General features: G+C 43.6%; 2 protein-coding genes across 2 annotated transcripts; one reads left to right on the top strand and one right to left on the bottom strand.

Annotated features, from left to right (window-relative positions):
- Window positions 1-584: 584 nt before the first annotated feature.
- LOC144144902 (transmembrane protein 45B-like) lies at window positions 585-23,332 on the bottom strand. The gene is made up of 2 exons (XM_077676406.1): window positions 23,156-23,332; window positions 585-1,828 (listed from the first exon to the last, which is right to left on the bottom strand). The coding sequence occupies exon 2, from the start codon at window positions 1,780-1,782 to the stop codon at window positions 997-999; it is 786 nt and encodes a 261-aa protein (XP_077532532.1). The 5' UTR covers window positions 1,783-1,828; window positions 23,156-23,332; the 3' UTR covers window positions 585-996.
- LOC144146486 (uncharacterized) lies at window positions 14,218-16,192 on the top strand. The gene has a single exon (XM_077678433.1). It carries the CDS (start codon window positions 14,933-14,935, stop codon window positions 16,190-16,192), a length of 1,260 nt encoding a protein of 419 aa, XP_077534559.1. The 5' UTR covers window positions 14,218-14,932.
- Window positions 23,333-24,589: the final 1,257 nt, after the last annotated feature.

Genomic DNA, 24,589 nt, shown 5'->3' with positions numbered 1-24,589 from the left:
GTCCTCGTGCTCAGCAGCACAACGCCTTAGCCACTGAGCCACTGCGGCGTGTACAAATATTTTGTTTATGAAACATTTATATTAAAGTATTGCATTTAAATTATTAGGGTAGGATCAATAAATTAGCGTTGGCTGTATTTCTTATTGTAGCTAAATCCTTACCCCAGGAGGAAATCACAGTATCGTCTGCCTACGTAGCAGCTCGTTCATGTTTAAAGAAAAAAAAAGAATCGGTCCCAAAACTGATCCTCACGGCACACTACATGTAATTAGTTGAGCAGTTGGGTACTACCTACCTTGAAAAATTGTATTCGCCCGTAAGGTAGCTGCGAATAAGTCGAAGAAATGTATCTCTAAATCTATATCGCTCTGGCTTCTGTACTAGAATGTTGGGGTTGACACCTTCGAAGGTTTTCTTGATGTGGATAAAAATGCGAACGACGTATTTTTTGTTGTGTAGGGCATCATGTACTAATTCACTAAGATAGGCTACTGCTGTAGCAATGGTCTGTTTTTACCGATATCCATGATGATGATGTGCCAGTGTGTGGGATTTTTCTAGGAAACAAGTTTTTCGTTTGACATTACTTTTTTGAAAATTGTGTTTATTGATCACAAGATAGACACTGGTCTTTAATTATGGTAATTATGGATATCCCATCTTTTAAATACTGCTGTTGAGATAACAATGGTAAGCGGTCCGGATAGGTACCCGAAGAGACAAAAGAGAAGCCTGCCGTAATTACAAAAAAAAATCCAGACTGACGACTTGAAATCTTCTGTGCTGAAGGCTAGAAGGCAGAATGGGATGCGATAATTGTGGTTGTAAAATACGCGATGCTAACTTATTACGGCCCTATATATTTGAAATGATCCCGTCTTTGGCGGAGGGGTTGCTCACTTTTCACCAGTTACTTATACTAAAGCGGCAAAATGCATTTCCGGATAATGTTGTGATCACTCTGTTTCCACGGCCCATTCCTGTAATATGAAATCTCACTCAAAATCAGCCTTGTTTTTGTCATTCGCCAGACATTTGCCATTGCATAACCTCAAAATACCCCAAACTAGGAAACCGAGGACGCCTGTGTACAGCAAACACCCAAACATATGCCAAGCGAAGACACTTGCCGCAAACATCAAATTGTCAGGATCATTCTCTTCCCACGCTGGAAAATCCGGTTTCCGCCCGTACACAATAAAAGCCAGCTGGCAAAACCACGTTCCCTGAAGAGTTGCGAAATAGCCCCTACCAAGAGCTGCCAGTATGCTGTGCGACCTGTTGAGCTCAGTGATGATGCATGCAGCCTGAGCCGCGATTACATATACTAACATACTATGAGTGAGCACGTTCAGTGGCGGTCTGCCGTGCAAATGGAAGTGGAACAACAGTCCTTCGACTGCGAAGGCGAAGAACAAGGCGACGTAGTCTGTGCCAGGCGGAAGAGGGAAGCGAATGTTTGTGAGCACGTCGACAATACCGCTAAGCATGTAGAAAAGGTACATGGATATGTGGTGAGTGTTCTCCAGGACAACCAGCTTGCTACCATGAAGAGCAGATGTTATTTCACACTTCAGCCCGTAGGCGGAGCATGCAAATTTTATGAAGGCTTCGAAGGAGTACGGCCGGAATCTCCCGGGAAGCGGGTACGCACAGCGGCCCTGGAAAAGGCGCTTCTGATCTTTGCTGGAAAAGTACTCCCACCACACTGAAAATGTCCACCAGAAGCCCCCAATGATGAAGAAGGTGCCAGGAATTATATGGCCTAGAAAATCTCCCATTGTGTAAATGACGGTCTTGGCTGTTACAAGGTGGCCGTGGTGTCCCCTGCAAATTGAAGGAAAAGAAACATTGTAATTTTACAGTTTGGAGTCAAAAGTGTGCAGATTTTGCGCAATGTCGCCCGTTAGCACAGAAAGAAGCTGTATGTGTGCCAGGGAATTTCGAACCTTAACGATAATGCTGGGAACGCTCTGTAAGGCAATGTGGGTGTACCGTAAAACGCGAAGGAAAGTGGGGAGCACGTGCCGAACGCCTATGTAAAGGTTCGTTGTGGACTGGCACAGACCAGGCCATGTGGGTTACAACTGGAACAGACAAGGGCATCATGTCGGATCTACCAGTGCATCGATGGTCATGCGCTCTGTGAGCGCACTGAGATGTACGTTTCGGACGCGGAAGCGCAGGCGCCACCACACTGGTGCCATTCACGTGAACATATTTGTTTTTATAATAGCAATTTTTATGAACAGCGGCGTCTCTGCACGGCTGCTCCCGGAACCAGTCAAAAGAAGTTATGACAGTGCGGCGATTGCAGTCAGGTGACCCCAACAGCGTCAGCTGACCCCAACAGCGACCACGGTATTTGTAAAATTGCTGCGTACCGCAGTCCTCCAATTATGTGGTGAGGGGCTCGAAAACCCTCTACTGATTTCTGCCCGATGTACGGCTTGAGAAGGAACGGATTATCACGACTTGAAGCGAGAAGCCTTCTACAAAAAGGGCCGAGGAACGAATACGGGCATTGTGAAATCGTGGTACTCACACGCTGAAAGAGAATAGCAGATTTATCGTAGTCCTCGCGCGCTGCCGTCGTCTAGTGGAGGAAGCCACGAAGCCAGGCGTCGTGATATGGTCATACTGGTGCCCTTAAGGCACACCGCAATGGTGCTGCCACAGATGGCGCGAGCAGCCGTCGTCAGGTTGATCCCTTCAAAAAAGCTAGCGCCGTAAAATGTACGATAATTTTACGAAGGCTGCCTTCGTCGGGGGATCCACGAGAGGCTTCGACGCAGGGCTTGGGCGTTGAAGCTAAGCTGTACGGCGCACTGCCCAGACATGTTTAGCTCAAAACGAAGTATTGAATGATTGATTATGAAGTTTAACGCGCCGACGCTACATAGGCAATGACGCACGCCGTATGGACTGTTCAGGATTAGTTTTGACCACCTGGGGATCTTTAACCTGCTCCGAAATCTCCAACACATGGGCTTTTCTGCTGTTCGCCTCCATCAACAATGTGACCGGCGCGGTCAGTACTCTCACCCGCGTCTTTGGGCCCAGCTGCGGCACAAAGTTTTAGCCAGTGAGCCACGGGGTCTTTATGAACATACAAATAAAAACAACCGCTACTGGTGCAATTGGATGGGGAATTTAAAAAAAAGAAACCGATACGAAAGCCGTTACATTTAGCGGAATCGAAAAAGCATGCTAGAGCACTACATTGGGGTGAGGGAGATGAATGGTACGAGTGAATGAGCTGCTCAACGTAAGTCAGCAACAGAAAACGTCTAGCCTCAATAGCTTTTTCTCCTTTTACGGGACAGCAAATTTGTTGCTTCGTCTTGTTGGTTTTGATTTCAAAGCCTTTAATTACAGATCTCAGGTTTATCGAACAGAGATTTGACCAGTAGACACCCCTCCGTAGCCCACGTTGTCTACACTTGGCTCACCCCAATAACCTTTTCGACAGACATATTGCATTCACGGTGGGGCCACTATATCTTGCGAATACGCGCAAATAAACGCACAAGGAGACGTATCACGAACGCCATGGCCATCTGAGACGCCTGGGCAGAGGCGGGTATTATATGAACGCATTTAAGTGTACATGCACAAAACCGAAGGGCGGGATAGCAATGTAAAATATTTTCACAGCGACGTGAGGACGTTGTTCCCAGATGCAGATACAGGCTATACGCAGGTGAAATTGTATCCCGGAGTCCTATATACATGGGCAGGCCGAAGTGGGTTACTACAAGGAATTTAATTTGAGGCTACCGACACACAAAAAGCAGCTGGGCCGCGGCCGATTCGGAAACATTCTAGGTATTTCGAATTATTAAGAACTTTTAGGACCACTGTGTTCATACCCGGTGTTGCCGTTTTCAGGTGAGCCTACAGGTAATATAATAACTATATACTCACACAAATACGATTGGCACGCAGAAATGAGAGGTGCACGACGCCTAAATATCCAATGCTGTTGCGTTCTGTCTCTGAGTCTTGCCTGAATATCGCTTTTCCACAGCGCGCTGCGTTGCTTACAAAAGCCTCGATAACGTAACTTCACGAGGCTGTTTGGAAATTGCTTTGCAAGCTGTCCTGCAGGATATATAGTCGATCTACTTAGGGAATGGCGGTAATAGTAGCTCTGTCTCTTGTTACTTTTCGGTTTTTCACCGTTCTACCTTTGGAGTGTTCCTAACATCTCGTCTAAGTTAACTGTTGAAATAGGCGAACCCACATAGTTTTTCACGTATTGTTCGCTTTCCCCTTGTTGCCAGCGCACAAATGGGAAGCAAATATTTTGTGTATCTAATTCGTGCTTTTGCGTGTTTTGCCAGCGTCATTTCTGAGGGGATAATTTTAATTTGTGTGCATCGAAAGCTGCTTCTTTGTTGTCAATTGAGACCATCTTGTTTTTGCGTTTTTTCTTTTCTTTGCAGTAAAGGAGGAGATCAATTACTCTCGTCCTGTTTCTATGGTTTTAGCAGCCTAATTATTATATGTGCTCACTAACTTTTCCACAAACTTTTTTCCTGTGTCCTCGATAAGTTCTGCCATTTGCAGAGTTAGTTTATCAGTTTCTTCGATGGGTTCACTTGAAGCGACATCTACGTTTTGCTTTTTTTATTTCAGTTATAGTGCTCTCATGTGGGCCAATGTTGGCATTATGTTCTTTTATTTGTTTCTGAGGTTTTGTTTTGACGCTTCATTTTAAACTTTGGCCTCAGATAGCTTCCTTCGTGCAGTTGGGGTTTCTATCTCCTTAGAGGTATTGTCTGTTCTCTTCCCTAACCGTGCCTCTGCCTTCTGTTCACAATCCCTATCCCCTGGTGAGTTTGTATAGCACTCCAACGACCTGTACAACCTAACTGCCACGCAAATTCATGGTGACTTGATTGATCCTTTTCACTTTGGCGTTGTTTTATTTTTATTTTATAGCGATAAAGTGCATATTATTCTCAGGTTATTTACCTGGGCAAAGGCACCAACTCCGTTGCCTTGGCTATTCCAAAATACAGTTGCAAAATGAACGTGTGCAGGTTACCACGACAATTTTTCCCCATGCTTTTGCATTATTCCCCACCCGTATCGGTGACCCTTTACCCTATTGTTACGTATTTCTCTGGCTCTTAGGAATTGTCAATAGCCCCACTTTCGCAGTCCTGCGTTGGTGCATAGGTTTGGACAGCCTTTGCGATAACCGTATAATAGGAATAGTAAAATAGGCTGGGATTGTCTCGCTAATTCTGCTGAGTTCTTCCGCATTCAACGCTGTAACTTTGTGGAAGGAAGATGCGGCCCCATACTTCTGTTTCATCACACCCTTCGTCGCAGACAATCTGACCGCTATTAAACACCTAAACCTTTCCCGTTTCACTAAGCTCTCTTTACCATACGATATCCCATCTGCGCCTAAAAGGTACTTAGCACAGCTGTTGGCGGTGAGATGTTTGAGTGGCGCCCCTAGCTTTTGACGTCAGCTTTTGGACTCGCGCCGCTGTCATCTTCTACACTCCGCTTGTGAGGGGCAGCATCGCCTGCGCTGGAAATCCCCTTTTTGCATAATTTAGCGCTTTAGAAAGCGTATTTACCGTAATTCAAATAGTCCATCAGTTCCTGAGACTTCCGAATAATTTCAAGCTGTATCCCGCACAAGTTTCCAACACATGCGGATGGAGAGAACCACTTCCTTAAGGGAGTATGTCAGAAGATAGTATGTAACTCGTCCTGTCAAGTTTAGTTGCGAGGTTCAGTGCTCCGAAATCCTCGATAAGCATTTAAACTGCATAGGCTTTCCTGAAGTATTTTTGAGGTGTTCTTATCTATACTTATCTATACAACAGTCTATACTTTGCACAAAGCATGGGGCCCTCACGCACGTATCGCAGAGCGTACGCGCGCGTAAGGCGTACGCAGTTGATGAACGTGCCCAGCGCCACCGGAGACGCTCAAATGCGATGCGGTTATCCCCCCCCCCCCCCATTTAGAGCTTGCATAGCTCATTCCTGTGTCGTAAAAGACGTGTTCGCACCAGGTCCAGGTTCGGCTGATTCGGGACTGCGCCTGCAAGCAGTCGGTGCTCTTCGCTCACCAACAAGATCTCGCCAGCACGTGTCAGTCTGCATGCGTTCTGCGGCGAAGTCTTTCGTGGAGCAATCAACGTTGCAGCGCAAAAATGGCGAATTCAGTATAGAAAACATTTTCTAAAAACCAACAAACAAAACAATCTGAAATTTCTTTATCCTTCGACAATGCCCTTCGTGCTGCTATTCGAATAAGAAATTGTGATTTTTTGTCATGCCTCAGTGAATTTTCGAGAGAAAAGTTAAGAGGCAGTGGAGAAAAACTTCAAGCCTGTATCTGAAAAAGCTACCAGTATAAAGAAACGGGCCCTTGCCCTCCTTACTGACTTAAATATGGAACGTTTGCATTCAGGAGTGAAATCGGCCAAGGGACTTGAACTCCATATTTTTTTACAGCAAAGACTCACAAGGCTGGCATTCCTTTCCGAGCCATAGTAAGTGAGCGCATTTCTTGGCGGCAGCACGTTGTGTCGGGGTTTTTACAAAATTATATGGAAGAAGTAACCACTGTTGACCAGTTCCTTGTACGTAACTAGCAGGAAGTGGTGACTGTATTGGCCTAGCTCAGTCCAGCAAAGTGTTACGCATTCAGTGTGGACATACAGGACTCGTTCATTTCATTTCCTCGCGGGGAGTTGATGACTTGCGGTAAAAATACTTTTTTTTGAGGACAACGACGAAGTTACTTTTAGAAAGAAGCTGGTATTTCTTTGGAACGATTTCTACAGAAATTATGGTGTTATTTATGCTCTACAGTTGTTCATTTCGCGAAAGGTTTTTTTTTCCAAAAGTCAGGAAAAATGTATCAGCTCTAGGGTGGCCGCAGCACTAAGTAACATGTAGTAACATTTTTCCGGCAAACGTTGACAGAGCCTGATAACTAGACTTTGAAGGGCTCGCACGGCATGTCTTTAGATATGTGGATGACAATTTGGTGTGTGTGGACCTTGTGCATTTTACCCGATCTATGATCGAGACTTTGAAAATGCTCAATCAAAGGTGCAAATGCCTGACTTTCACGTCTGAAATTCCACGAAATGATGTGCTAAAATTTTTAAACTTGTCTCTGGAGTTTCAGAAGGATCATGTTTGCTGGTCATATTCGCCCGGATCTGTTACACCCTTCAGGAGGGTTGCAAGCTGGACTAGTTGGAAAGACAGCCTTCTATAAATCCATCGCGAACTCAGACGAAGACGAAGGAAGTGCAACACAAAGACAGCCGCTGGATTCTTGGATAAAACCAGCGCGAACTCAGACGAAAACGAAGAAAGTGTAACATAAGGACAGCCACTGGATTCTTGGATAAAATGAGCGCAAACTCAGACGAAGACGAAGGAAGTGCAACACAAGGACAGCCGCTGATCCTTGTCCTTGTGTTGCCCAGCGGCTGTCCTTGTGTTGCACTTCCTTCGTCTTCGTCTGAGTTCGCGCTTGTTTTATTCAAGAATCCAGCGGCTGGCCTTGTGTTGCACTTCCTTCGTCTTCGACTGAGTTCGGGCTAGTTTTATCAAAGAATGTAAAGCCCTTGTTAAATGTTCGTTCTTCACATTCCAAGATTGTTAAAAACGGGTTGGCCACTTCGTGTCTTGGCTCAGCTCTAAAGAAGTCCTGTGTTCATGTTGTGCACGAAAGTTTTCGCGCCAAATTGCCAGATTGGAAGCGGCAGGTTTCTCGCGCTTGGCCCTTGCTTCCGTGTCGCAACGATTGCTGAATCGACGGAAGCAAGAACAAATCTCTGGCCAGGATGCACCGGCAACGCTTGCAGATAGGACAAGAAAAATCGCTGTTATTCTGTATCCGCATTCTGTTTCGCACCGCATAAAAAGATTGCAAGCCAGTATGACGGTAATGTCGTCTTTGGTGCAGGAAAGACGCTGGAGAGTGTGTGTGCCAGTATTGATAAAAAGTTGCAGAAAGAAGGAACAGCTAGTGGCGGTTGAAAGTGCACCACACAGAACGTAAAACGTTTCACCAACTGCGTTTCTGGAGTCTTGTACTCTATTCCGCTGCTTCCTTGCGGTGGCAAGTATATCGGTCAGACGGGACGATGCCTAAACGTCTGCTTAAGAGAACATGCCACTCCACTGAAAGGCATGCCATCCTCGCACTTGTCCCACCACTGCAAAGCGTGTGGCTTCGCTCCGCAGTTTAATCGGACAGTCGTTAAGATGAGAAGAATAGGCCAGCGCACGCATGAAATAGCCGAAAGTTATAAGATTATGAAAAGAGGAGACACGTGCGTGATCCATCCGTCAATTTCGCTTACAGATGATGATGTTGTTTTCCTACAAAAGTCGGTTGTTCAAGTGGTTGCATGACAAAAGCATCTTTGAAGCGTTTATTGTTTTTTATTCCAACCTTTTTTTTGTATAACACGTGTGTTTTTCAATTAAAGTTCAGTTGCTATACAGCGCTTGTGTCGTCCTTACTCTTCGTGTACGGTTTTATGTCTGCGCTGATCATCATGCACGGACTCCATCTCGCCCAATTCGCTACTTTATTAAAGGTACAGTCGTCCCGGCACAAACGAGTTGTGGCTTTGTTCCAGCTGAGCGAACGAGTTGCGACGACATGCTGGCGGCTGGCCGAATAAATGCTGGGCTGACTGATGCTCTGGGAGGGCTAGTGAGCCGTGCGAAAGCGCCGTCAAACCAAGCCATCTCGTCTGAACATCATACAAAACGTCATGTGAAATCGACAGGGAGGATGCAAATAGAAAGACACCACTTCCAAATGGATTTGTCGAGTCAGTGAAGATGCGTTAACGCAGCGAGAGTGGTCTAAAAATGGCCTAGAGACTCCAGACTACAATTTGCGCTGGTAATCGCGCAATGTTTACAAATCACTTCAGTGTCCCTTCAAAAGCAGTGCTGGAAGTGAAAGCAGCGGCGTGCCTATATTTTCCCCCTCGACGTTGTTGAGGGGATAAAGTAATTGCTGGTAGTGGTTTCGTATTTACCTTACGTCACCCAAAAGTGAATCTCAAACAAAATGTCTATTTATGCCCCATGCAGACACAAGTTAGAAGAAATCAAAGGAAGCATGTTGCTTTAGTAATACAACTTGGGTGCTCATGCCTCCCTTTTTTAACAATATAAACAGTATAAGATAAGTAAAAAGTGATTTGTATGTGCAGCAGCGCTTCATATAAAGAGTCCAGCATGCTCAAACTAGGTCTGCGTAGTCGTAGCAGTGTGTCTGCTTTGATGGACTCCTTTAACTGAGTCAGCGTTTCGCGTGCTGACGGATATGCAGGGTTAGTCAGGGCTAATGAACATGTGTTTCGCCCCAGAAGGCCTGTATTTTGAAGGAGGGAGACTTCTAGCTAGCTCGCTGAGTGCGTTCTTTGAGGGAGGGTGTCAATGGGGCGTTTTGAGTGCTAAAATCCTTAAGTGAATAAACTTTTTCAATCTGTGCCTTTTTTTGCCACATGGCGGCATTTCTTAGTAAGTCCCCATTATTGGTAACTCATGTTTGATTCTGGTGTTCATGAACGGTTATTAGCAACTTCATTCTTTTTGGAAAGTACGCTCAGGTGTGGAGATGGCAATTCGCAGCAATCGTGTCATGAAATGTTTCTGGTCCAATCGAATGGTCCTTGGGAAGCTTCTATGTTAATATTATCGATCATCACACTCATTAAGTTGTATTTGGCTGTTGAAATCGTAATTTCCTACTTAATTGTACTTTTAGTTGCCCTTTGCACTTGCCATTCGCCTTTATTCAAGCGGAAGTTGGATCTTGTCCCTCTTAAAATGTTTGTTCACTTAGTGCAGACGCCAGGGTGTGACAGCGGTTCTGCGAATGTCAACACCCGCACATCAGCGGAAGACTGTGTTCTATCATGGTTGCTCGTAATGTTGATTTTTGGGCGAGACATGGCACCCCCGGGTTTTCCACAGCCGCTGTGTAAGGCCTTTTGCTGCTCACCAATAGTTTTCTTCTGCCCGTGGAGGCAGCTGTCCTATTCGCGCAGCTGCGCGGCTCCTAATTGCTCTGAAGCGATGACGTCAGACTGTCGGCTAGTGACATTTGGCGCGGGCTTGAAAATAAACGCAGTTTGCGGGGGCGTTGGCTCTCTCGTTTAATGCAAGCGCAAAAATTGTGCACATAAGCACGGTAGGCATGTGGGTGTGTTGCTATAAAGGGCATATATGCTGCTCGTTTTTGCTTTTTCAGTTTGCGCAGCTAATGATGGTGGTCACATGTCTGGTCCTAATGGACGCAGGACAGTGGGAAACATTTCTGTCAACCCCCCTTTCTTGCCCGATGTGCACTATAGAATGTGTATATCAGGAACGGGGCAGATGTGACTAGTAGAGTATACAGTAGACCGAAACTTCGATTTCTTGGGGCAGCAGCAAGGATTTCGTAGTGGTACCTAAATTTGGGGTTTTATTATGGGTAAAAACTTTAGGGCACCACTGCTGCTGTTAATTTGACCGTATTATTTTACCTGTATTAACACTTTGCAAGGGCAAAGTAGCTCATTTGAAGTCTTGAAATCGATACTTGAACGAATCGCTTTTTTCTGTTGTGTATCGTCAAAGGTGTGGTTTAATTAGGAGGAAATTGTTGTATATTTGTATGCCCTATGTTGGTCGTCAGCATTTAAAGATACCTCTTCGGATGGCTGCTTTCAGGTTGAGGTAGGGGACCCGTCGTACGTCAACACCAATACCGAGAGTTGCCCCAGCGGCATTGGAGTCAGCGATTTCGTCCACCGAAATTCCTCTGTCTGTGTCCAGGGATCCAGCAAACAATTATTTTTAGTTTTGTCTTATAGGCAACTGTATAGCTTTAAAAGACGATTTATCACGTTTTAGTCGGTTTAAAGGATTGAGAACCTGTAACAACTAATGGACAGTCTCTAGAGATATTACATTATAATATTTTGTTTTGTGTAATATATCACTGCAAATAAAATATCACAGTCTTCTGGCGTAAACATGCCTTAATCGCTGTCCAGTGTCCCTGTGCTGACAAAAAGGGGCCCATGTGCAAAGCAGGACACGGCCGAAGATTCATTTTAGAAACGGCTGTAAAATATTTCATGCAGCGCAACACGCTTGTTAACCGTTTAAGAAATAGTAGACATGTCCAAATGTGAGACTACGTTTGCAACGAAGATCGTTTTGCAATCTGCAACACAAACCCTTATCTCTTGTGCAAGGCAATTTCACAGGCATAGAGAAAAGGCTCGTGAGCGTTGGGCACGCTAAATACAAACTGACGGACGAGATGTCTTTCACAATTGAAGAGCACGGGTAATCCAAAATTAAGTTTGTCTATACAGCTTACAAGAGTACTGTGTAGGCATGTTGGTTTTCTGGACACCATTGGTCTCGCACGACATGGAAACGTTGGACTCGACTTGCCGTAAAGCTTTCAGACGCAAGGGGGAGCCTGAAGTGTTGCACTGGGTCTAACATTTGCATGACCGTGTTAAACGTGGACCCTCGCGCTGCACCTCCATAGTCTACACATGGCCTCACTAAAATCTCATGAAAGCGTGTAAGGCTGCTTTTGTCAGCACCTTAGGACTTATAAGAGAAAATGTTTAAACTTCTATAACTTTTAAAAATTTTGGTTTTAGATTTTTATGTGGCGCATGAAGGTTAGCTTTTTATCAAATATGACGCGCGCACACGTATTCTGTCTCTTGCCAGGAAATTTTACGCTTTTAAAGGTGACGTCGTGTTCGGGACAAATTCATGGTGTTCGGTACATAAAATACACATGCTTTTTAGAGGACCGAGTGTAAAACCATTTCGTTCTGTCAAACTTTCAAGTCAAAAGCAGAACCTCCTTTTGCATATGGAGGAGTTATAGGCCTAAACTAATTTGGACGTAACCTACGTACAATGACCCAGAGAAGGGGATGGAAATGTCTTTCCCAGCGAATTTATTCTAACTGCAGAGTACAACCCAATACTTAACCCCGAGAAATACTGGTTCTTGTACATGCTTTCTCGATTGCGCTCTCTCTACACTAACCCTAAATGTCCGCTCTGACAACTCACTTTTTGCAGTGTTTAGCATGCAGCCCACACACCGGAAGCCTTGAGATCCAACAGTATTCCATGGTGTCAAGACGTATAACATGGTAGTCGCTACAAGGCGATATGGCTTTGATATGGCGACAAGGTCTGCTGAAGGCAAACTGGCTGAAGGAGGGAGGGGCGAGAAAGTTAACTGGGCTGCACTGTGTCAAAGCCGAGACCAGACGCCCTTGCTCCGACCGGTGAGATGCGCTGGTGCGCCTTCCTGGGAAGAAAATGGCGAACAATTTCCGACCCTCCAGAAAGCTGAGGCTTTCTGTTACCTTTAGGTGAATTATCGCCTTGCCTGCCTAAACGTGCCGCAAAATTGTGAGTAGGCTAAGAGGGGTGCGTTGCAATTTGGGTACATGAATGTGTTAGTGTTATAATTGTCAGTTGGACGCTGAGGTAGAGGAAACTCTACACAGCTTGGTTTTCCATAACAATTGTTAGCCCAGCGCCCATACCGCTGGCGTTTGTGAGATGGGCGTGGGTTTGATATGCAGTGACGCCATGTGCATCAGAGAAAGCCAGCGGATACTGATTATGCAAGTCTTCTTCTGGTAAACGTTTGTGTCATGTTTCCTTTTCGTATTACTTGCGTATTGTCTGTTCGAAATATGGCGTACTGTTGCTACCCCATGATCACGCAGCCCTTTTAGGATGTCAGTTTCAGTTTCGTTGATGGAGTCTATTTCTGGAAATGACGCCTTGACACAAGTTCAGCATGGAGTCTGGTGTGACTCTGATTTCCGTTCGTTTTTAATTGGTTGCTTCAGTAATTTATTGCACTTGTGTTTGTGGTTGACGTAAATAAGCACGTCTCCTGAAGGAAGGTATCCATCCTTGTCATTTTTTTGGAAACACTTTTGACGAATTTAGGGATAACAAAAATTAAATTTCCTGTAGGAGAAGCTTGTTTGTATCAAGATTGCATAATAAGGAAGTGAGAGAAGTTGTTATTGCCTGTGAGGTCGATGTTTTTTAGAAGTTTCTTTATTGCATCAGTGCCGCGCCTTTCAAGGCAAGACCATTTCGAGGGAGGGGTTTGGGAAACACGCTTCGGCATAGAAGAAAATATCGCAGTTTGCACCAATGGTGCAAGGCTGGAGAAACAGCCCAGGTGGCAGCCACTCTCCCTTCGTCCGAGATGCCGCTGTTGCACCTCACATAAATTTTCGAACTTACCGCTGAAAGTTAGCGTGACTGACAGGCCCGGATCCTTTCTGACGGCAGGAGTTCACATCTTTACCGATGTGGACCGCGTTAGCACGTGCAAGAACCTTCGGCAACCGGCTTCGCGAGCTCTACATCTTCAGCGCGAACTCAGCGTCTGCGCTTTCCACTTTAGGCGCGAACGCACGTGAACTCCCGAGGAGAACAGCAGGCGAGAAATCACTGCTAACGCATTCGCATAGGAGCCGGTCTCATAACGCGAGTAACTGAGGTTAGATTCAACCGATTGGGAGCGTTTTCCCCACTTGTTTGTTTCTTTTTGTTTCATGTGGCGGCGGTTTATTTTTTTCTGTTGTGCTAATTTAGAGTGTTATGTTATCCCTTTTTTATCTTTTGTTATAATTTCCAGCCTGCGAAACACTTGTGTGCATTTGCCTTGCAGTCTCGTAAAGAGGTGGCATGGAACGGCGCGATGGAATGGTTTCTGCACGCTTTGGTCGCCTAAGTTGGTTGTTGGGTTTTTATGAATTTCCGCTTCAAAATTACCCGTTGGGCTCTAATACTTGTGAAAATTCCTATCTCGCCTTTTTTGTTGTTGGTATTGCGCAATGCATGCCAACGCAATCTTTTTTTCTTGCTTTACAATTGGCTGCAGATGGTATTGTTCCCCGCCGCCTCTAACCCCATACTATAGGGCCCTTGGAGTGGCCCTGGGGTTAGTTGGCCGATTTCACGGCGGAATGGTCCCGAGTGCGATTCCGGGGACCTCCCTGAAAACATTTGTTCTTGAAGCGCCCCCACCCCAACTCCTGCTCCTTGTCTCCTTGCCTTCATGCCACTGTCCCTCACACTACTGCCACCTGGCGGAACCACCGAGGGAGGGCGGCCATTGGTGAGCTCATTTTTCTCATCGAATATTGAAGTAATTAAGCTTGTTAAAAAGGTAAATAAGAGCAAGAACAGTTCATAAATGGTTCTAGAACACGGAGGATACCCTTTCAAGGCGTAAAATTGAGTTTTCTTTCGAAAAAAAGAAGTTAAAATTTCGAAGCGGGCGTTAGGCTTAGCGGAAGAAAATAGCACAGGAATTTTTAAAATAGCAATTATTTCGAAGGCCCTCGCAATAGTGAAGTAAAGAATCGTGTACAGTAAATTTTTTAACATAAACGAGCACAAATTTCGCGTATATAATCGCGGAATTAACGGAATTTGCGCGAAGTGAGTGTATGGGTATCACTGTGTAAAGAGGGAAATTCAGCCGCAACTATGACTGCACCCAAGTTTGCAAAAAAGTAACCTGCCGATTTGGGACCTCGACGAAGTTAATAAGAGGTTTTAACAAACAAGAGGCATGTTAGGGTGTTGCGCTAACTGGTAACCAGCTGAGGGAACTAGGATTAACTACTTTTTTTCATAAGTGTAGCACATGGTACTGAAACAATGAGGAGTTAAAATGTGAGAAAAAGGCAAGTAGAAAAGTGGGAATATCTCGGTAACTACACAGGCTACAGAGACTTATAACCACTTTTCGAGCAACACAGGAGCAGAGTAAGCCGAATAGGGAGACCACGTCGCCAGTAAAACGATAGAAAAGTGAAATCAGGAATGAGAACCGAAAACAATGGGTAAGTCGTCGCAAGAACTGGGCAACGAAACCAAGGACCTCAGGGTTGAGCGGAAGAAGAAAAAGAAAAAGGAGAGAGACGGAAGCACGTCGAGTAGAAGGAAAAGGAGAGAAAAGGAGCTCTCCACGACTGAGAATGAGGACGAATTTCCACCTCTCAGAAAAGAAGATGACGAGCATGAACCCCAGGAACAAGTTGAAAAAGAGGAAGAAACCCCCACAGCCAAACTACAAAGGTTGGTGAAAGAAGTAGATGGCAAAATTCTACGAAGCCTAATTAGGATAACGCGAACAACAGAGGACGAAGGAGCAGTAGGAAGACTGGCAGACGACATCCAGCAGATGCGAGGAATAACAGTAGACCTCATAGCGAGGGTGGCTGAACTGGAGGGCGAGCTAGTCGCGCTGAAAAGTAACCCACAGAGAAGCTTTGCTGAGGTAACGAAGAGTACCTCGGCGGGGCAACATCACGACCCGGGCCCAAGGGAAGAAGGAGAAAAGAGGAAGCAAAGCGTTCTCCACATTAGGCTAACAAACAAGGGCGAAAAAGATGCTGCGAAAGTAGCAGAGGAAGAACTCAAAAAGAATTTCGAGCCGGCGCAGCTTGGGCTGAGAAACGTGTCATTGAGGAGGACGAGAGAGGGGGTGTTGGTGCTCGCAGACGAGAAAGAGGGATTAGAGAGATTGAAGTCCGAACTGGAAGAGCATGGGACACTCAGAGGCAAACTGACGGCGGAATTTCCCCAAGTTAGGCAGCCAGAAATTTGCATTGTGGGTGTTCCAGGCGGAACTCCGGAAGAGGATATTCAGAAAGAAATAGCAAAACAAACGAACACAGAGGAGGAACAGATAAGAATAAAGCGAACGATGAGATCACCCAGGAGGACCGAAGTGACGGTGATCGCACAGCTTCCAGGCCCAGCGTTTCGGAAGATCATGGAACAGGGTCGGGTGAGGCTGGGATGGACAATGCTCAAGGCGTACGAAAATCTGTACGTACCCAGATGCGACAAGTGCGCCAGGTTGGGACATCCTACAGTGGCGTGCAGACAGAAAGATCCCACATGCACCGACTGCACAGGAAATCATAACTACAAGGACTGTCCAGCAACAGAGTTTTTCTGCCAAGAGTGCGTGATATACAACCGAAGGGTTGGTCGGAATGTCGTTGACATAGGACACTCAATGAGGGACAGGAGATGTCCATCTCTCAAGCGTTTTCAGGATGGTTTACGCGAGAGAACTAACTACGAGTAGAGGTGGGAAGGCAAATTGCCAGGTGGGAGGTGGACAAACAGAGATAAGCAACTCTGATAACATATCAAGCTGAAGTAAGATCGTATGGATATGAACACAGAGTTAAAGTTTGTACAAATTAACCTGGCAAGATGTTTCCAGGCTAATGAATCGTTAAACACGTTCCAAGCGGAGAACATAATAGATGTTTCGGTAGTGCAGGAACCCTATCACGTTCAAGGGAAAATAATAGGTTTTCCTATCAAAACACTAACAACATGGCATGCAACACTACAACAAGTGGGAGTAAGTCAGAATTTCATGTTATTCAGGTTAATTTAGGTAGAGCTTTTAAGGCAAACGAATCCCTAAGCAATTTTCAACATGATGAACAATTTGACATATCAGTCGTTCAAGAACCTTATACTCTTCATAACAAAGTTATAGGATTTCCTATAAAACACAAAATAATTGCCTTTAGTAATACCCCTAAAACGGCAATAATAGTTCATAAAGAAGACATTGCAATATTTCCTTTAATAATAGAACAAAACCTTCTAGCAGCGAAAATCAAAAAAGGAAATAGAGAAATAGTTGTGGTAAATTGCTATTGTCCTCCACGTGAATCCGTCAACGCAACATTATCTAAAATAGAAAACTTTATCCGTAACAGTAATTATTTGGATATATTAATAATGGGAGATTTCAATGCAAAAGCCGAATTATGGGGCAGTCACATCACAGACGAGAAAGGAGATAAAATAATCGAATTTATAGTTTCAAATAATCTAACTTTACTTAACGAGAGAACTTCTCCACCAACATTTAGAACGAGTAGAGCTAAGGGGTGGATTGATTTGGCATTCGTTACCTCCAATTTGTTTAAGGATCTCCAGTTATGGGAAGTACTAAAAATCCCTAATTATAGTGACCATAGATATATACAGGTAAAGTTTGACAATATCATTCTGCCAGATGTTTACGGTTTAACATTAAAAGGCGAAATGAAAGTACTAGAGGAACTAAAAGAAGATAACTGGTTTGAAATAAAACAGGCTGAGATACACACAGTACAAGATATAGATGAGGTAGTAGATACTTTTTATAAAAAAGTGGAGGAATTAAAAAGTAAGTACAGTAAAATTAAAGGAACTTCGAAACAGAATCCAAAACCTTGGTGGTGAATAGATCTAGAAATGGAGAGGAAAAGAGTAAGAGCGTGTAGAAGAAGATATCAAAAAGCTAGAGGTGATATAAGGAAAAAATATAAAGAAGAGTACTATAAAGAACATGACACATATAATAAAATGATTCAGGAAGCAAAGAGTAAAAGTTGGAGAATCTTAAGCAGTAAAATAACTAAAAACCCATTTAACTTAGCATACAAAATAGCTAGAAATCAGATTAAAAGTAAAGTCATTCTTAAGAGTATTCTAAAAGAAGATGGTAGTTATACAACATCTCCTACGGAATCAATAGAATATCTCCTAGATAAATTTTATCCTACAGAGGATGGGAATGTCTCAGACCTTGAGGTAAGCTTACCTCAAAGAAACAAAGGAAATGTAGGAATAATAAGGGCAACAGAGTTAGCACAGGAAGATGATGTTCCTTTTACAGAAATTGAAGTAAATACGGTGGTTAACAGCCTAAGGAAAGATGTCGCACCAGGGCCAGACGGCATTAAAACTTCTGTAGTACAGGCTATTTACAAACAGCATAAAACTTATTTCGTTAATCTTTTTAACGCATGCCTAAGAACAGGATATTTTCCTAAGAAATGGAAACAGGCAAAAGTTATCCTAATTCCTAAAGCAAAGTCGGAAGATAAACCAGAGGATAAAAGATATCGGCCAATTGCTATTAACTCAATTCTAGGAAAAGTGTTAGAAAAGCTCATCAAAGATAGATTGTATCACTTTCTCTACAAAAATAATCATCTAAATAAATATCAATTTGGCTTCACCCATAATACCTCAACAACACAAGCACTGCAAGAGATTAAGAAACGGATAGCAAGAGCCAAAATAGACAAAATGAATATAATATTAGTTTCTTTAGACATCAAAAATGCTTTTAATTCAATTCAACCAAAGATAGTCACCTCTAAACTTGAAGAATATCAATGCCATAGGAACTTGATTAAGCTAACAGATAGTATACTCACAGAAAGAGAAATAATATTTGAAGATGGAACTATTAGGGTAGTAAAGTCCTTGGCAGAAGGATCACCCCAAGGCTCTCCTTTAAGCCCTTTATATTGGAACCTCACGGTTTCAGGACTTTTAGAGTGTAGGTTTCCACAGGGTTCGCATGTACAAGCTTTCGCCAACGATATTGTAGTAATGGTTGAATTCAAATCTCGAAACGAGGCTGAAAGTAATGTTAACGAGGTATTAAACATAGTCAACAGGTGGGCAAGAAGAAGTAAGATCACATTAAATAATGAAAAATCAGAATTTATGATAGTTGGGAAACAATACGGAAACCATCCACCAGGCATCAAGATTGGAAATGATAAAATCAAAATAGTGAATGAAATGAGGATTCTAGGTGTAATTTTTGACAACAAACTAACATTTTTACCGCATTTGAAATATTTGAAAGAAAAAGTAGCAGAATTAACTTATAATTTAAGTCGAACGATTAAGGATGACAAGGATTCTAGTAGGACGTTATTGCAACTAATATATAAAAAAGGAATCGAGAGGATGATAAATTATGCATCACCCGTATGGTATACCAAGAAAGTAATCATTCTAAGGAAGTTAAGGTCAATACAGAGGTTACCATTAATTCTGGTAACAAAGGCATTCAAAACAACATCTAATGCTTCTCTTAATGTTCTAGCGAAAATACCACCTGTCCACCTTACTATACAGAAAGAAAATGAACAACATGAGATACTGAGGAACGGTAAAAGTTTTTCAATGGAAAACGAAACATTTTTGGGAGAACAAATAATGCAAAAATATGACCACTGGCAAGACCATCCAGCCAAAAAAATTGTTATACCTGTAGTTGATAAAGAAGAGGAAGTGAATTTCAAGATCTACACTGACGGTTCAAAAAGAGAAAAGGAAGTCGGGGCAGCTTTCATAGTATTAGACTGCAATAATGTTATTGTGTTAATACGGAGATATAAGCTGCCAGGATTTGCCTCTAATTTTGACGCAGAAGTTTTAGCGATTCAGAAGGCGGTAGAGTATATTGTTTGTGATAGGGAGTATAATAGTTATCAACTGTATACAGACAGCCTATCCACGTTAAACGCTTTAAAAAATCCATGTAATAGTAACCCAATGATCGTCAAAATAAAAAAACTGATAACTATAAATGCCGTTAATCTTAAATTGAGCTACGTAAAAGGCCACAGTAACACCATAGGTAATGACTTAGCGGATGAACAGGCAAAAAAGGCTTCAGAGTCTGGAGAATACACTTTTATCCCAATTAAGAAGTCAATTATATCTAGAGAATTACAGTTAAGGCTCACTAAGGAATGGAAAGATCTTTGGAATAAAGAAGGTAACGCAAGTTACACGTATACGTGGATTCCAAATGTAAATCTTATTCCAGAACACTTCCCGACAAATTTTTATTCAGCTCAAGCAGTAACTGGGCATGGGAGGTTCCCTTTCTATTTTCAAAGATTTGGAATTTCGCAGAATTCATTATGTTCATGTAAGGAAGAAGCAGAAAACTTCGATCACTACTTAAATGACTGTAAACTAGTTACCGAGGAGAGGACTCAAATGGTTCGGAAGCTAGGACCAAATCTTGGAAAGCGGAAACCTGAAATCATTAAAAACGAACAAACCAGGAAGATTCTTGAAGCAATGGTATTAAAAATTAACGATTTTGTAATGCAAATGACTAAATAACCTTAACCTTTACTACAGATAACAACAACATTTGAGGCAGATATGATCGGGAGATGGGGTGTAAGGCCAATTTGGTGAGGTTTCCTCCACCTGCATCTCTCGTCATATTGGCCCTAACGCTATTACAATACTACATACAATAAAAATACATTCAGGAATTAAGGCCAAGTCCTTCCTGAAGACGATTACAAGGCCAGCTGTCCTCAACTCAACTGAAACAACAACAGCAAGAAAACGGCCAAGTTCTACAGAGCCAGAACGACATGACTACAGACAAGAACTTCGTCTGCGTCATCGTCATCGTCTTCAAGTATTCAAGTATTCAAGTCAAGATCAAGAAATAGCAGTACAAGTATACTGACTACAAGACATTGTTCCAGCACAAAACGAGTGTTAATATTCTCTTTATAAGCCTAATTTTTGTATAATTGTACTTTTTGCAGAAGCAACTGAATGTACAATTTTGTATAATAAAAAAAAAAAAAAATCAATAAACGCCGCTGATGTTGGGCCCGTTCCCGGGAGGTGGTCGCTGGTGGTAGATCTATTCCTTTACCCCTTACCCCATCCCTTTCCTATCCCAACCACTTTTCTGCCATTCCCTTAACCCATATTTCTTTCCCCTCCCTTCTCTTTCTTTTCCTGCGATACTTCGGTGGTGCAGGCTGGGAGTCTCTTCTCCTTCTCACACACTGTCCCTCACACTTCTTGGCCTAGAATTTGAGCCCTCTCCATTTCGCCAATGAATATAGTTTTACAGTAACCCTGAATGGTGAAACAGCTTAAATACTTCCGACAATAAAAATAGCAGGGAACGGGTAGTACACAGACGACTGGGGGAACCCGGTTGACCAGCAAGGTGCCAGAGTCCCTTTCCTGGTAGACAGACAGGCAACCCATTGGCTGGAGCTTGACTGGGGTTCCAACGGCCACTGTTCGAGTCTTCTGCTCCTCCACCTTTCCACGCATCGCCACGGCTGTCACAGCGTATGTATGCGTGCTCGGGGTCCACTTTGGCACCACTCATAGCCGCCATGAATACTCAAGGTGCCCCGTGCGAGTTGCAGGGATAGCGCCTGTATCGTGCACTGCCAGGTATCACCAGAACCCCAGCGTCATGCATGTGCCATCTGCGAGTATCATCACCTGAGTTTTTTGAAGAAGCAGGAGACCAGACTGTTTTGCTTTGTTCTGAGGGCTTTCCAAGTTACTGTGCTGCTTGGGTCTGAACAAAGAAACCCCATTCAAGTTAGAATTTCGAATCCGCAGCCGCCTTTGGGGTGACGAGCGACTCTAAGTACGTTTACTTATATAGCTAGTTTTTGGGCGTTTGATGCTCTACTCTCTCTCCACGTTGATGCGCAGATTTTAATGCGAAAGCTTGATATAACAAGTTAAATAGAAATTCTGTCGTCTGTTGCACGCAACCACGCTCAAATTGGCCGACGAATGAAACCATAATAAACGGCTCGACAGGCGCTTCAAATCAGCGTACACAGGAAAGTTTATGAACTACGTAGAGTAGACTACCGCTGACACAAACTGGAAGGGATTGTAAAAATGTGTTCATGTTATCAATAAATAAACCAGATGAAGGTGTTTTGCATAGCGGACTTCAAAAGAGCGCACAACTGTTGTTTGTCTCGACCGAGTTTGTCGTATCCGGAGTCTACTGTACTAGATTGCTTCTATGGTTTAAGCATATCAACATCGTTCAGCGCGAACACAACGTTAGTTATATTTCGTGGAAGACAAAGTACATCTACAAAACTATCGGCGTTCCTTGCTTTGTTAAAAAAAGGATATCGAATTGTTTCCCGCAATGGACAATAACAAAACCAACACGTTAAAACTGGTGTGGAGGGAAGGCGAGGCGAAAGTAAACGCAACAGGAAAGGCTCTCGCCTAGAAATGTTGTAAGTTCAACAAAAACAAAAGAAGAAGCAATGGGTGGTGTCGCAACAGTTTGAACAAGGAATTGTGGAACTAATTTATCAAACTTGATTTTAAAAAGATGTCCCATGGCCTGAATGCAAAATTGGCAGTGCGGGATACGTGATATGCTCTGGCGGAAGAAAAAAAATACGCAAAGAAAAAAGGGCCAGAAGCGGTAGTGGGAGAACGTGGTTGGCAATTGGACTTTAACTCTTTTGCATTGAATAGATCAGAACAAGTGTTTGAATGAGCTCGTAGTTTCTTGATGTCACTGGCGAAGTCACTCTTGCCAACTCTGTTCTCTTTCCCAGCGTTGGAGCTGCACAGGTTTGCAGAAAACCTTTGTATTTGTGTTACTGGCTCATAACTTATATTCACTGAGATGCCACCAATTTGTGTGAGCATCCACCCTTTTTATCTACGGATAAAAAGTTTGTATTTTTTCGTGATTTCTCTCTTTTTCAAAATGATTGACACGTTGTTGGCACGATTGCACTAACCTCATTGGCTAACAAATTATTAACTCCATGATTTGCATTCACCTTCTCATGCTTGACACTCATATTCTTCAGTTTGTTGCATGCGTGCTTGTCCTCGTCAAAACGTTTACCAGACGCTTGTTTTACATTTCCGTCCAGATAAAGCTCAAGTGTATTCTAGAGTGTGAGAAGGGGTTACTCAGAGCACGTTCGCTCTTAACGTGGCCAGGTACAACACAATTTCTTGGATATGGTACTCTTTTTCATGATTTCTGAAAACGATTGATGCCGAATTTTTCTCTTTATTGGCCTTCATGCAAAACAAAACGTATTGCATAATTCTTCTCAGAATCACGCTATTACAACTTATATACGTGAGTTGTAATTAAGAGCCTGCTTAATGCTAAATTATTGAAACTTCGAAAAAAGTCACTTTCATTTTTATGACACCATCGAGCCCGTTCTTGTTCTTTTTTGTTTGCGGACAAAGAATACATTTTAAACGAAAGAAAGTGTTTTTGGTGGATTCGGAGAGGCCACATAAATTTTTATGCTCTTCAGGTGTATTTTGGTTTCTATTTACTCTCGAGAAGTGCATTCTCCTGGCAAGAAAAATAGCGTACACTTTTCTGGACGACATGTTATTTTATTGTAATTACAAATGATAAAAATGGTCAGGCACGTACCTAGGCACACTTGATCAACGGTCACTCCACGGTTGTTACGATGGCGCTAAAAAGCACTTGGTCGACCAGTTGGATCCGCCTATAGGTTTACGGCAGCAAACGTGCAGCGCTGTAGCGTTAACTTCTGCTTGGGAAATACAATCGACTCGTTATGCAGAAAGCGGTCTCCTAGAAAATAGTGCTACTGAAGGCGACATGGTTTGGGAGATGAGCAATTGCCCTGCGTGACATTTTCCCTTGTTTTTCTTGTACGCTATGCCGGCGTATGACATGTGAAACCAGATGAGACACCTTGAAATGCCACGACACGCCACGACACGACATCGCTTTTGTGAAAATTATGCTAGCTTTTGGGACTCGCTTTGGTTTTTTGTGACATGGCTTTTGTGACAATTAGGCTCGCGGTTGTGGCTCGCTTTTGTGACTATATGCTCGGGACTTAGCTGGGTAGAAGTTTTTTGCACAGGCCACGCTTACGCTGGGGGGTCTAGACCCATACGAACTAACCATGAGCGTAAGAGAGATCACGATGGCGACCGTCATCCTGCTGTTTGGAGCGTTCTTGAGAAGCCAATGTGCGTAGGCGCGCTCGTCAACGTGCGACTTCTTGTCTTAGCCACTGAAGGCCTTTCGTGTTGAGCGAATATCGTCTCGAGGTAGCTGATAGATTCACTGGCATAGAGAAGAAAAAAAGGGCTGTATCCCGTAGTTTTGTGTTTGCAGTGTTAATGGCGTTCTCAAGAAAGGGCAAGAGGTCGTCCCAATTTTCTGGTCACAGGCGAGGTATATGGTGAGCATATACTTGCGGTGCGGTTCGTTCCCTCGCTGATACTGCTCATGTAACAATCGTATGGCATAAATGATGAAACTGCCACAGACGAATAAACCATTGCACGAAGTGGGTGGTGAATTCACGTCCCCGGTCACTTATGATGATACGAGGTGTTCCGTGGCGAAGTGAGATAGATCGGAGCAGGAATTGTGGGATGTCCGCTGCAGTAGCAGCTGGTAGGGCGGGGGACTTGGTGTAGCGTGAGAGGTAGTTCACGCACACGATAATCCAGCGGTTACCTTTCGGTGAGCGCGTGAATGGTCCTAGCAAATCGATGACGGCCCTTTCAAAAGCCGAAGTTGCCGTATGCAGTGGATTACGTCTTCCTGCAGGAGCGGTTGTACGATGCTTGTGCCGCTGGAATTGTGTGCAAGTAAGTACATATTTGTGTATTGTTTTATGCATCTTTGAACAATAAAAACGTTGTCTTGTGCGGTGCAGTGTGCACGACGGTCGCAGTTCCCCTGATGGAAGGTCGCCGTGTGTAAATTAAGAATACTGGTTAGATGGTTGTGTGGCGCCGCGTGAAGACGGCTTGAACCAACAGGGGAGTACTTCTTGTAGAGTAGGCCCTCGGGCAAATAAACAGCTAGCACCCCTTT

This window comes from Haemaphysalis longicornis, unplaced genomic scaffold (assembly GCF_048455015.1).
Source record: "Haemaphysalis longicornis isolate Haplotype H1 unplaced genomic scaffold, Haemaphysalis longicornis Haplotype H1 scaffold_7, whole genome shotgun sequence".
In the NCBI taxonomy this organism is placed as follows: Eukaryota; Metazoa; Arthropoda; class Arachnida; order Ixodida; family Ixodidae; genus Haemaphysalis; species Haemaphysalis longicornis.
This window is presented reverse-complemented; position numbering and strand designations above follow the sequence as displayed.

Coding starts and splice junctions, on each gene's coding strand:
- LOC144144902 (XM_077676406.1), bottom strand. CDS start 1,782: ATGGGAGATTTTCTAGGCCATATAATTCCTGGCACCTTCTTCATCATT.
- LOC144146486 (XM_077678433.1), top strand. CDS start 14,933: ATGGGTAAGTCGTCGCAAGAACTGGGCAACGAAACCAAGGACCTCAGG.